Source organism: Lepus europaeus, chromosome X (genome assembly GCF_033115175.1).
Source record: "Lepus europaeus isolate LE1 chromosome X, mLepTim1.pri, whole genome shotgun sequence".
NCBI classification, from domain to species: Eukaryota; Metazoa; Chordata; class Mammalia; order Lagomorpha; family Leporidae; genus Lepus; species Lepus europaeus.
Window position 1 is genome coordinate 379658 of NC_084850.1, and position 13219 is coordinate 392876.

A 13219-nucleotide genomic window follows, 5' to 3' on the forward strand; every position below is an offset into this window, starting at 1 on the left:
AGCAGAGGCAGCTGTTGAGCCAGGGACTGAGGGCCCCAGTGCGCTGATGGCAAGAGGGGGTTTGGCTGAGGGCCTCCTGTGCGTGTGTGTGTGTGTGTGTGTGGAGGGGGAAGGATGAGGCTGCTTTCCCAGAGTGGGTCCTTTGTCACTGGTTCACTGGGGCCATGAGCCCCACAGCCCACCCCTTGGGGCAGGTGCCTCACAACTGCCCCTTATGAGCGTCTGGGACAGGCCCACAGCCTGCTATGAGTCCAGGGACTGCTCAGGGGGCCCCATATGTCTTCAACTCTAGCAGGGAGCCTTTCCCGTCCCCACCCTGCCCAGCACCCGGCACCCAGCACCCAGCTGCCTGTTCTCTCCCTAGGCCTCTCTCTGGGGGTGCTCCAGCTCCGCCCTCTACCTGGGTCTCAATGCAGACAGACGGGGCCTCCTGGAGTCAGGGGCTGTGCAGAAGCAGGAGGCCCTGGGCACCAGGAGGGGCCATACAGAGACCCAGCAGCCTGGGCCGGGCCACAGGCCTGCCCTGCTGGCACGCTTGGCAGGTTGGCCTTGGCCCAGACCCCTCCTCAGCCGCCGGCTCCAAGAAAGCCACAGCCACGCACCGGAGAATGGAAGCAAAACTTTATTCCTCTTGGCTGGGGGAGAAAACTAGTGGGCGGTCGTGGCCAGGACCCCTACGCCCTCCCCTCCCGGAACCCAAGAAGACAGGCGGCGCCACCGATCGGCTCCCTCTGCCCAAGTGAAAGCCAAGAGGCCAGCCGGGGAGGCAGGTGAGCGCAGCGCGGGGCAGGGGCCGCTGCAGTGACAGGGTGGCCAGGGCAGGCCAGAGGGCTGGGCGGGAGGAGGGGGAGAGCCTGGGGGAGGGGTCGGGGGGCTGCTCGGGCAGGAGAGCAGGTGTGGGTGGGGGACACTTCTCGTCCTGGTGGCACTGGCCGGCGGGGGCGCCGGGCTCAGGGCACCAGGACGCGGTAGGGGCTGCCCGGGATGTGCTCGTCGCCCCACTTGACCACCAGCGTGTACTCCCCCTTGTCCTTGAGCAGGTAGGAGACGCTGTAGAGCCGGCTGCCCACGTGCTTCACCAGGATCTCCTCGCAGGGCGTCCTCGGGCCGTGCACCCTGACCAGCAGCATGTTGTTGCCTGAGGTAGGGGCGGGCCGTGGTCAAGGCCCCCCGCTGCTGACCGCGCCCAGCCCTCCTCCCCGCCTCCCTCCCTGCCTGAGTGGCAGAGGCCGCTCCAGCCAGCTACTGCTCCCGGCCAGCCCTTTCCTGAGGGTAGAGAAGGCAGGGGGCCCGGGGCTGGCCGTCCCGTGTCCTCGGGGAGGCCGGGGTGGCCCCGGCTGCCCACCTGCTTTGCTGCAGTCCACCGTGAAGCTGCTCTTCTGGCCCGCGTAGGCCTTGCTCAGCCCCAGGCCCTTGGCCACCACTTTGCTGGCGTCGGCAAGGCCCGGGCCCGCGGTGGCGTGCTGGGGGGCGCCCGTGGCCTTGGTCAGGGAGTCCACAAACACTGAGGACGTCTCGTGGAGGCTGTGGTTGCTGACGAGACGGGGGCCTGCAGGGCACAGCGGGTGGGGCTGAGAGGGGGCACGAGCGCCTGGCGTCGGGTGGCCACCAGCAGCCTGGCCGTGGGCTCACCTGTGACTTTGGCCTTGAAGGGGCTGCCCCCAATGTGGTAGGGCCCGCCGTACTTGATGGAGATGAGGTAGCTGCCGGGTGCCATGGGAGTGTAGGTGACGCGGTAGCCCTCGGGGCACTCCTGGCAATCCATCTTCACCTTGGAGGGCCCGTCAATGGTCACCGAGAGGGCGCCAGCTCCCGCGTTGGTCGTGTTCACGATAAACTCAGCCGGGCTCCCTGCGAGCACAGGAGGTCAGGCAGACCCTGGTGACCCTGTCCTGTCCCGTCCCCAGCTGCCGGGCCTGTGCTGTCGCCCCACTCCGGCCGTCCCCCCAATACGTCGCCGGGAGCTTGGCCCTGGCAGCCTCAGCCACGCCCAGAGCCACAGCCAGGGACCCACCTGTGACGCCGCCTTCCAGGCCCGCTCCATAGGCGGACACCATGCCTGGGTCCCCTCCGTGCCCAGGCTCCCCCACTCGGATCTTGAAGGGGCTTCCAGGGATGTGGGTGCCGTTGAAGTTGACATCAATCAGGTAGATCCAATTCTCCCGTGGGATGAAGCGCACGGCATACTTATCTGAGGAGCAGAAGGGCACGCTGCGGGCCTGGGGGGTTCCGTCACCAGCAGGTGGCCTCAGAGAGGACAGCATCAGTCCTGGCCTACCCCTTCTTCCCCCCACTCCCCCAGCCCGCGTCCCCTGGGCTTCCTCTGGGCCCTGCTGGGCGCCCACACCCGGCGGCACACACTGCAGAAGGCTGCGGGCGGAGGCTCTAGACACCCAAGCAGCCTGCCGTCGAGGCTCAGAGGCACGGAAATCGTTCACCAGCCAAACAGCCGCCTCATCTCACGGCCTCCCCTGAACGGCTACCGTGAGTGCCACACGCCCCGCCCGTGAACCGGGGCTCGTGGACGGGCCGGAACTTGCTTCAGGTCAGGCAGCCGGGAAGGGCAGGACTGCGCGGTGACACTGGTGTGCTTGAGCCTACTGCAGGTGCCACGCGCCTGGCTGAAGGGCCCTGCAGCCCTGTGGCTACACTGGGGGCCGTCCCTCTGCAGACACACCCCGTCACACTCCCCACGAAAGGCCTTCTTCCCTGTGGCCGTGGCTGGCGAGCTGATGGCCGAGGCCTTGGGCCACCGGTTGGGGAGGGCTCCCCTGATCGAGGGGGCCCGGCTGCCATCGGGGGTGGGGGGGAGGCCCGTGCTGGGTGCCAACAGAACATCTGTACCTTCCTCACGTACTCTCAGCCTGCTTCCAGCCGGCTGGCCAGGCTTTGGGGAGGCCCGCTGCCCCCGCTGGGGCCCGCGCAGGTAGGTGGCCGGGTGGCCGGACAGGGACAGGGCCTCACCTTGGTCAATCTCTGTGACATAGCACTCCTCCAGGGCTCCCGAGGGGCTGTGCACCTTGGCATCAATCGCCCCCTTGGCCCCGTTCAGGCTGACTGCAAAAGAGGCTGGCTGGTTGACCTTTAGCCCTGACTCCTGGAAGCACAGCAGACGAGGTTAGATGGGATGGCGGGGACCGGGGCACGGGGCCGGTGCATGGCCCCAGAGTTAGGAGGCCCCACGGGCTCACACTTACCCATCTGGCGTCCAACTTGGTTTAAAGAGGGAGAGCCACTGGTATGCTAGGGGCAGCAAGCTTCAGACATAGGTTCCCCCACCACGCTGTCCCCTCCCCCTCCCCCACCGCCCAGACCCCTGAAGTCACAGGGCCCCAGACAGCTGGAAGGGACAGTGGCCCCACCCTGGCAGGCTTTCCCTCTTTAAACCTCAGCCCTGGTGCTCAAGGGGCACAGGCTCCTGTTCAAAGCCTTTAGACCTGAGACACGAGAAAAACTCCACGTGGTGGGCAGGGTGCTTCCTGCCAACCCCAAGCGCGGGTTGGACCCGGCCAGAGCAGGGGCCCGGGGCCCAGAGCTGGGCCGGGTGGCTTACTGGGCACAGAACCGTGGCCTGTGCTTCGCGGTGCCTCTGGTCTGGCCGGGCCCAGGAGCCCCAGGTGGGCAGTTTCTCTCAGTGCCTCACCTGAAGACTAGAAACAGTAAGGCGGCGGGCATCGCCGGACGGAGAAGCCACAGGCACCACGAAAGGACTGTCAGGGATGTGCTCCTCGTTGAACTTGACCGACACCTCGTAGTCACCTGGGCGGGGAGAGGACACGAGGCTATCCTGGGCCAGCCCAGGCCGGGCACGATGGGAGGTCTGGCTCCTCGGAGGCTGGGCCTCCCGCCTGCCCCACAGACAGCCTGGCGGCGGTTGTTCTGAGGCTTCGAGGCAGGTGGTGGGGGCCCCGGGGTGGTGGGGAGACAACCCCGGCTCCCTCCCCGAGGACCTCCTCCCGCCCCGGCCAGGCCCCCGGTACCTGGCTCCTGGACCACGTAGGCCACACCACATGAGCCGTCCTTGCGGTCCTCAAAGGAGATCTCGGCCTTGCTGGGGCCCTCGACGGCAATGGCCAGGCCCCCGGCGCCGGCTTCCCTGGTCCAGATGCTGAATTCGGCTGTGGAGAGCGGTATTTCCTCCTGGAGGGTTGCGCCTCTGCCCTCAGCCCCCTCCCCATGGCCCGACGGCATGGCTGCCGGCAGCCTTCCCCCCACTGCCCCCGGGCACCCAGCAGAGCAAGAGCTCGGTGGGCAAGCGGGCCTACCTGGCACTCCAGCTTCAGCCCTCTCCAGGCCAGGGCCCCCAGCACGGACCTTGTGGGCTCCTCCTTCCCCCAGGGGCCCCACGGTGAACTGGAAGGGGCTTCCAGGCACGTGCTGGCCCTTGTACTTGACACTGACTGTGTGCGTGCCCATCTCAGCAGGCACAAAGCGGATACAGTAGGTGTGGTTCTCGCCTTCCACGATCTCGGCCTCATGGCTCTTGCCCGAGGGGCTGGTCACCTGTGCTGTCATGTCCTGGATGCTGATTTCTGCAGGGAGAAGGTGGCCCGGTGGGTAGGAGGTCTGTGCCCCCACCTCCTCCCAGCAGCCCTCCCTGGCTCCCCACAGCCCCTACCAGGGATCTTGAGGCTGAGGTCGCAGTGACTGCCAACGTTGGCCACCGAGGGGGCCCGCCGCCTGCGTGTGATGCTCTCTTTCACCCGGCCCTCGCCTGTCACTTTCACAGAGAAGGGGCTGCCTGCAGGGAGAAAGTGCGGCCCATGCCCCGCGTGGGTTACCCCTGGGTGCGGTAGGGCTGGGGGCGGGGCGGGGTGCACTGTCACCACACCTACCAGGCACATGCTGGTCAGCGAACTTGATGTTGATGATGTAATTGCCGGGTTCCGTGGGGCAGTAGGTGACCCTACACGTGCCGTCTTCCAGGTCTTCTGTGTTGATGTCCACCTTGCTGGGACCCTCGATGGACAGGCTGAGTCCCCCGTAGCCTGGGCGATGGACAGCCCTGAGCCAGGCTGCCCAGCGCCACCCACATCCCCCGTCCCAGCGGGCACGCCTCCGCCACCTACCTGCGTCTCGCATGTCGATGATAAACTCTGAGGGCTCTACTGCAGGGGGCTCCCTGAGGTGGGAAGGGGGAAGTGTCAAACAGCAGCCTCCTGTGCCCCCGCCCCCATCTCTCTGCGCGATGGCGGTGGCGGTGGCGGCGAAGGCTGGCCAGAGGCAGGGTGGCCCACCTGGGATGTGCATGTTGTAGCGGATGTCCATCTCGTGCAGCCCGGCCTCGCTGGGCGCATGGCGCACGGTCACGGTGCCGTCCTTGTTGTCAGTGATGGAGGGCTGTGCCACCTTGCCTGAGGGCATGCGAACCTCCCCTGTGGGGCAGCGGGGCAGCAGAGCTGGGTCAGGCCCGCCCAGCGGCTCACCCCCTCTGCCTGGGCTCCTGCGCTCCTTCCTGCCTCACGCTCACCGGTGATCTCGCCCTTCTTGATGGTGAAGGGGATGACGAGGTCAAAGGGCCTCAGGCTGGTCACATCCAGCCCGTTGACACCCACCAGGGGCCTCTCTGGGGCCTGCATGGAGACACGGGGCCCAGGTAAGTGGCTATGGGGGACGTGGGGGTCCCTCCTCCCAGGTGGCAGAGCGCTCGGGGCCCCAATGGACTCCCTGCCAACCAGCCCGGAGCATCTCCTTGGGTCGGGCGGGCCGGGAGGTGGTGAGCCCTGCCGTACCCAGGTCTGCTGGCCGCCCTGGGCGTAGGTGTACTGTGGGGCCAGCTGCTGAGGCCGTAACGGGGACTGTGCCGCGGGCTGTTCCCCAGCCAGAGCCTGTGGAGCAGAGCGGGAGCTGGAGAGTCTGTTGTCGCAGAGGGGCCCTGGGGGACGGGCCAGGCTGGACCTGTTAGAGCCCCTTGCATCCTGCCCCCGGGCGCTCCTTACCGTCACTTGGAAGGGGCTGTTGGGCACATGTTCGCCACCAAAGCGCACACAGATCACATATTTGCCTGGCTGCGGGGCTGTATAGAAGATGTCAAAGGTGCCATCCTCGTTCTCGACCACATCCACGTCCACTTCTGAGCCATCAGGGGTGCACACATGTCACTCGGAAGGAGCTCTTACATGTGGGTATACAGTTCCGAGATCCAGTCAGTTGAGGTTTTGGGCTCATCTGGTGATTTAGGACCTTCCTCCCTCAGGTGTCACCTGCTATCCTGCCTCTGCTGTCTGATTTCCTCCCCAAGCCCACCACCCACTGTGGACCATCTGTCTGGGTTTCTGCCCTCCTGCAGGACCTGAGGAGTCCATACAACAAGCTGCTGGGCAGTGAGGGACAAGCCAGATGCTAGGGACTTGGGAGTCAGACCAGGGAGGCTGAGACTGTCTGAGTGGTTAAGAAAATTAGAAGTGACTCATTCTTTTCTGCCTGTCTTCAGTGTAGAAAAACCATGTGTTACTTTTTAGGATCACCAACCATGTGGGGAGAAGTTAAGTTGCAGCAGAGAAATGGTCAGGAGCGTGTGGGAAGTGTCCAAAGCCAGTCACAATGTGGCCATAGCCAAGCAAGAGTCCCTAGGGCTCGGGAGCCCAAGGTGCATGTATGGGCACCACACAGGCACTGCACAAAATGAGAGACCAGGTTGAGTCCCACAGCCTGCAGTCGGGGGTAGATGGGATGCAAAAGGGACCAATGCCAAGGCCCTAGCCCTTACCGGGCCTCTGCCTCCTACCTGGGGTAGGATGCCCGCCCCGCCCTGTGCTTTTCCACCCTTTGCGGGCAGCAGAAAGCCAGGTGTGCCAGGTATTGCCAGTCATTCTATCCTGAGTCTCTTTCGCACCCACTTTTAAAAAACACATGTAAAGATTATGAAATACATAGCAAGAGCTGAACGGTTGGAAGGTGAGCTGAGGAACGACCTTCCAGACCCACCACCAAGATGGCTTGTTTACTTTCTATCCTAATGCCCTTGGAAGCTGAAGTCTGTTTCAACCTTTCCTGATGGGAGCGCTTGCAAACCATACTGTGCCTGCAGCCTCACCTGCATTTCCAGGTGGGTTCTCCAGACTCCTTGTTGTATCACAGTTCTTTTCATAAGTAGTTACCAGTGCTTTGGGGAGTGAGTCAGGGAATAAACCCCCAAACAACACATGAACCTAGTCAGCAGGAGCATTTGATTCCTATCCCAAAACCAAAGCAAAACCACAGAATCAATAAAGCCAGGTGACAATCCTTAAAAAACCTAAGACCCAGAGACCCCAAACCATGGCAGCCAGCCTCCCTCGCCAGCAGGAAGAGCCAACACATTAAAAATAAACGGTCTTTATTGCGTCCACGAAAACAAAGTCGAGGTGGCCCTTGGTTAACCTCAAAAAGGTGACAACGAACAGGAGGCATGCATGAGAACATGACAACATCTCTGAAGGAGTGAAGTCTTGCCCTCCCAGGCCCTAAGGGTCAGAGGCAAGCAGGGCCAGGAGGCTCCAGAGGAAGGCACACCCAGGCCTACCATAACATGAAGGGCCCGAGTCTGCTGCCTCCCTGGTGGGACCAGGCAGGGGGAGCAAGCACTGCTCAGGGATAGGCCCAGCCCCCAAAGCTAGAACACACAGAAAAGCCCCCACCCCCACCCCCAGCACACACTGCACTAAGGCAGACAGCCAGGACTTCGAAGAGCTGGCTCTCAAATCAAGACCCTCAGGGATCCATCCAGAAGGGGTTGCCTTCCTCTGCCTGCATGGAATAGTAAACAAAGAGCAGGAAGGCAGCAAAGACCAGGAAAAGCAGCAGCTGGCCCCAGAGTGGGACCTGGCGGTCCTGACCCAGACCAGCTGCAGGGGCCTGCTTCTCTGGTCGGATGGCACGGCGGGCGAGCCATGATGGAGAAGGCGAAGAGGCCACAGAAGAGGAGGATGCAGGGTAATAGGACAGGCCCAAGGAACTCCTGGAGACGTTGGAAACAGGGCGGTAGTGTGCGATGCTCTGGTAGGCACTGTCACGGCCATATGTGGAGCGTTCCCTAATGCAAAAGAGGGGAGCAGGTGAGCCAGGAGAGCCTAGGCCCAGAATCACTGCTCCCAGGGCCTTCCCACTACTCACCTGTCCTTGCCCTCCTCTTCAGAAGAGAAAAGATTGTCACTGCGCACCTGTAGACCAGAATCGAGGTGAAGGGACTGGCCAGCAGGGTCAGCATAGCCTGTTGTATTACTTAGTCCAAAGTGTCCTGGCCAGCCCACTCTAACCATTGCTTAAAGGCCAGAGACAGGGCAGGCATTGTGGCGTGGCAGGTTTGGTTGCCAGTTAGCGTGCCCATATCCCATATGGAGTGCCAGTTCAAGTTTTGGCTGGTTTGCTTCTGGTCCAGCTCCTGGTAATGTGCACTTTGGGAGTAAGCAGATTATGGTCCACTGGTTGGGCCCCTGCTATCCCTGTGGAAAACCCAGATGGAGTTCTGGGCTCCTGGCTTTGCCATGGCCCCCATCCTGAGCATTTAGGACATTAACCAAGGGATGGAAGACCTCACTTTCTCTTTGTCTTCCTGTTGCTCTGGTTTCAAGCAGATGAAAATAAACATCTTTTTTTTTTTTTTTAAGATTCTACTTATTTGAAAGGCAGAGTTAGGGAGAGATCTTCCACCTGTTGGTTAACTCCCCAAATGGCCACAATGGCCAGGGCTGAGCCAGGCTGAAGACAGGAGCCTGGAATTCCGTCCAGGTCTCCCATGTGGGTGGCAGGAGCCCAAGTACTCACGCCATCCCCCACTGCTTTCCCAGGCACAGTAGCAGGGAGCTGGATCAGAAGTGGAGCAGCCAGGACTCAAACCTGGATGCATATGGGATGTTCGCACTGTAGGCGGTAGCTTAACCTGCTGTGCCACAGCACTGACCCCAGAACCCTCTTTTCTCCCTCAGGATTCTGAGTTGGAACTTCAGATCCTGACCAGGGTGCAGACCACATCCTGTGTGCTCTAGTCAAACACTCTTGACACGCCCCATAGGAAAGTCCTAACTCATCCTAAGTCTCTTTGGAGACCTAGGAGCTAGCATTTGTACCCAGCGGTGCTGGGATTTACCCAAACCCAGCTGTCATCCCTTCAAGCTGCCCCCGGATATGAGGTGCCCGATGGCAGCTCACCTGGTGGTGGGAGGTGTCAGCATCAGAAAGTGAAGTCCCGGGTTGCCGGAAGCCTTTGGATGTGCCCACAGACTCGGGCTCCCCGTAAGTCCTGGTGCTCAAGTAACTCTCCTCATAGTAGTCATCATTATAGCCTTGAAAAAGGGAGCACGGGTAGCAGAGGGCAGATCCGTGTTCCCCAGCTGCTCCAGTGACCCTTATTTAAACAGCGTTTTGGGGCCCCTCTCAGGTTGCTGAGGCTGGTGGGGAGTTGAGGCCTCAGGTTTTCCCTACGCCCACGGTCCAGGACAGGGGAGGTGACGGTGTTAAGGGTGTCAATTCTTTGCCTTACCCTTGCTCTGGTAAAGTAAGGCGTCCTCTTTCTTGGGCAGGTCGTACTTATCCGAGTCCACAGATGCCGAGTCCAAGTCTGAATTGAGGGGGGAACGAGACCATTTTCCCCCCGGCTTCCCTCCCTTCTTCGCAGTGCCTCTCTCGCTAGCAACCCACCCCCTACGCCACACCCTCGAAATCCCACCCTCCCAGTCCCCACCGGCAGCCAGCTGCTCACCCGAGAACCGATAGGAGAACGAGGAAGCAGACGAGTTGGGTGGGGAGAGCCTCCGCCTCTGGGTTTCGTACTCGAAGATTTTCTTTTCGTAGAGCTTGCGAGTGGAGCCTGACCAGACAGCGGGAGCGGGGCGGTCAGGGTCGTGGGCTGCGAGCCCAGGGGAGAGCGCAGGGAGGGAATCTGGGTAGGGGACGCAGGCGGGGGGGTCCCGGGGGGCTGCGAGACGGAGCGCGGGAGAGCGAGTCCCGGGAGGCGTCCCGCCCGCTCCCGCGTACCCACGACTGGCCCGTGCGGAATGTTGTACTGGCGCAGCACGGCGGCCAGCTCGGTGTCCGACAGGACCGCGTAGTCGTCCATCGCGGGCGCGGCCGGCAGGTGGCGAAGGGCTGGGGGCAGCCCGGGCCTGGCGACACAGGCCAAGCAACACCACTGCCTCGCAGGGCTCGGGAGCGGCCGCGCTTGCGTCACATCTGCGTCACGCTCCCGTCATGGCCGCGGGCTCCGCAGGCTGCGCGCGCTGCGCGGGGCGGAGCCAAACCGCAAGGAAAAGCCGGCACGGACCGGTCTAGCTGTGGGAGAGGGCGGGGCGGGCCTGGCGAGCTCGTATTTTCAAAAACGTGCGAGATTGGTTTGTGGCGGAAGAGGGGCGGGGCCTGTGTGGGAGCCAAAGCCGCTCAGACTACTCAGGCCGTGGGAGTGGGCGGGGCTGCACGCTTGAGAAAAGGGGCTGGACGGGCACGCCAAGACGTCACACGCAGGCGCTTCTGAGCTAGACTCGCGGGAGGGGCGGAGCCTGTGCGACCCGAACCGGTAGAAACCGGCCAGAACGTGGGAGCTAGGGAGCCGGCGGCGTGGGTGTCTTTGCGGTGGTTCCGGTCGGTTGACTCTTGCCACATCCCTGCGCCTGCACTCGTCGTCCCCCTTTTCCCGGGATCCCAGGCCGAGGGTTCTCCCGCAGCAGCGGGAAGGAGCCACCCTTTGCACAGCGCCACTCTCGGGCCAGCCACTGCTGCCTACGCTTTGCGTGCTCTACGCGGACCCCCTGGCCCAGGCCGGCCTCGCTGACCTGCACCCGCTCTCGCCTGCGCACCTGCGCCCATCGGTTCCCATCGCCTCCCTCCCTCCCTTGCTCCTCCCGCCCTCCACCCGGGAGGAAATGGGGCACTGGGCCAGGAGGACAGGGGCACTCCTGGAGCAAGCAGCCTTCGAAGGGGCCCGGCCGTTCCAGCGGGCATGGGCAGAGCGCACTTCGGAGAGGGAGTGTGCCCGCCCAGCCCACCCTACTGTCAACCCGGGGTACTGGGTGGAAGGGAAGGGGACTCCAGTCGGAATGGCCCCGAGCCCAAAGTGACCAGGAGGTGGCCAGGCAGGGGGCAGAGGAGCCTGGTGAGCCAGGAGAGGCTGCCAAGGCTTGCTCAGGTTCCTGTACTGTGACTGGGTTGGCAAGGGTCTTAATCAGAAGAGGGCTGTCCCGTGGAGAGTCGAAAGGAAGTGACAGAAGTGGGTGCATGAAGAGATGAGGTGCCGTCCTGGCCTCACAGATGTTAGCTGGTGACAAGAAAGTGAGAGGGCTCTGATCAGCTCCAGGCTGAAGGGCCCAAACTGGTGATGGTCACAGGCCAGTTCTCTAAGGAGGATTACTTACACAGAATGGGAAAAGACAGACTAGGGAAGAAGAATGGTGAAGAGACAAAGCCCTTTGACCGTAGACAAAAACCCTAAGGAAGAGGGATTTCTGTTTGCCAGATTCTAGAATCAAGACCTGGCCCAGTCTGTCCCCAGCAATGCGGCAGAAGTTGTGTGTATTCCCAAAGACAGCGTGCATGGCAGGAAAAGGCAGGAGAGATGACAGTTTGAACTATTTGCAGCTACGAAGCTGCCTCCTGGATTTTTTTAGTTTTGGCCAAGTCCGCTTGCCCAGCACCTCTCCAAGCCTTCTTCTGCAGTGCTGGCCCCTCTCCCAGAGGCCTGTGTGTACAGAGTGCTTGCTCAGTCCCCCCCCCTTCCGCCACCACCCCTCCCCATTGGGATCCCAGCTCTTTCCTTATGAGGTCAAGGAATTCTAGGTTTGCCTTCTCCCTAAGAAACACCCCCCCTCCCCAGGGCACCTGCCTTATTGCCCCACTCGGAGGCCTCGTCACAAGTAGCACCAGGAAGCTGAACGTGGTGACCCCCTGTACCCACCCCATGTGTACCTAAAGCCTCATCCAGCCCCATGGTAGCGCAGCTCTGTCCCAGGCCACTAGAAGTTAGGTGAACCATTACCCAACAGTGTGGAGAGGCTCAGCACCACCCACCTGGTCCTTGAGTTGATGACCTGGACGGCCATGGCCCAGCCTCAGAGTTCCCAGAGGGACTGGGAAGCGCATATACAGGGATCCCTAAGGGCAGGCAGAGGAGACACTAGGGTGTAGCCAGTATGGAAGGAGCTTGGAAGTAGTGATTCTAAATCAAGACTAAGAAAACGTCAAGCACAGGGAATGGCTTCTAAGCAGAATTGAAAGCTATAAGGCAAACACTGTCAACATGAAAACATTTCCTCTTGAATTTATTATGATCTTCACCAGGAAGCAGCTGGTACGATACATATCTTCATTCCCCCAGATTGGAAGAAGCAGGGCACAGAACTTCTTGTGTTTGCAGTGTGTGTGTGTGCTGGGGGGTGGGTGGGCGCTAGTGGTCGTAGTGCAGAGAGGGATCAAATGCAGTGGACATCCTGAGACGCGGCCAAGCTGCTGCCCCATGGTTCAGGCTCCCTCCGCCTTTGGACCCCTTGCTCAGATTGTGCTGCCTTTTCCCTCCAATCACTTGAGCCAGCACCACCTCCCGGGGGCTGCACCAAGCACTCCAGTATAGCACAGAGGTGCCCACTCAGAGTCCCAACCAGTAGGTCAAACACCCATGCCTCCTCTTTCCTGATGGAGTCAATAGAGAGAGTTAGAATACTTCCCAGTTTGTAGCCAGGGAAAGTCTCACTGTGTGAAACCTTTGTTTCGGCTACAGGAGTCTGGGAAGTCTGCGTGTGTTTACTGCCTCGGGGTGTAAAGTGTAGCTCATTGGGAGTCATTGGTCAAAATATTAACATGACACTATGTGGCCTCACTCTAGGAAGTGACATTTCAACTAAATCTGAAGCTACCAGGAAATGGACATGCAGAAGAGGAAGACCGAGTCTGGCAGCGCCAGGGTGTGGCTGTGCCCACTAGGCTCACAGACACTTGGCTGTTTGGCTGCACCCCAGCACACCCCCAGGCTTTGGGACTGTGCCTATGTGTGCTCCTGGACTGTAGGACCTCCCTGCTGCCCGTCACGCCTGGCCTCTGCTACAGGCCAAAGCAGTGGCAGCCAGGATGCTTGTTCACTACAGGACTCAGGTGTTGGCAGTGCAGCCCGTGTAGGGCTATTGGTGCCTTAGGGTTGGCCTGTTGCCCCTCACCGCCAGACTGGGGACTGTGATTGGGCGGCACTCTGGTAGAAGGTGGCCTTGGAGCTGGGCCTTTGCAGCTGGGGGAGCACTTGGCTCCACTAAACTCGGCCATC

General features: G+C 61.6%; 3 protein-coding genes across 3 annotated transcripts; all 3 read right to left on the reverse strand.

The window, feature by feature from the left end:
* Positions 1-624: 624 nt before the first annotated feature.
* On the reverse strand, positions 625-5097 carry LOC133753028 (filamin-A-like). Its single transcript, XM_062183387.1, has 10 exons — positions 4836-5097; positions 4619-4741; positions 4266-4532; positions 3981-4118; positions 3644-3759; positions 2965-3097; positions 2015-2191; positions 1633-1851; positions 1346-1549; positions 625-1138 (listed from the first exon to the last, which is right to left on the reverse strand). The coding sequence occupies exons 1-10, from the start codon at positions 5080-5082 to the stop codon at positions 951-953; spliced, it is 1812 nt and encodes a 603-aa protein (XP_062039371.1). The 5' UTR covers positions 5083-5097; the 3' UTR covers positions 625-950.
* On the reverse strand, positions 5091-6092 carry LOC133753030 (filamin-A-like; the record flags this gene model as incomplete). The annotated part of the gene is made up of 5 exons (XM_062183389.1): positions 5091-5122; positions 5238-5375; positions 5471-5573; positions 5733-5828; positions 5940-6092. Coding segments are annotated over 5 exons (507 nt in total), but the record flags the coding sequence as incomplete, so codon positions are not given.
* A 1209-nt stretch (positions 6093-7301) lies between these two features.
* On the reverse strand, positions 7302-10142 carry EMD (emerin). The gene is made up of 6 exons (XM_062183388.1): positions 9955-10142; positions 9680-9787; positions 9461-9538; positions 9130-9263; positions 8095-8141; positions 7302-8014 (listed from the first exon to the last, which is right to left on the reverse strand). Exons 1-6 carry the CDS (start codon positions 10034-10036, stop codon positions 7693-7695), a joined length of 771 nt encoding a protein of 256 aa, XP_062039372.1. The 5' UTR covers positions 10037-10142; the 3' UTR covers positions 7302-7692.
* Between the last annotated feature and the right edge of the window lie 3077 nt (positions 10143-13219).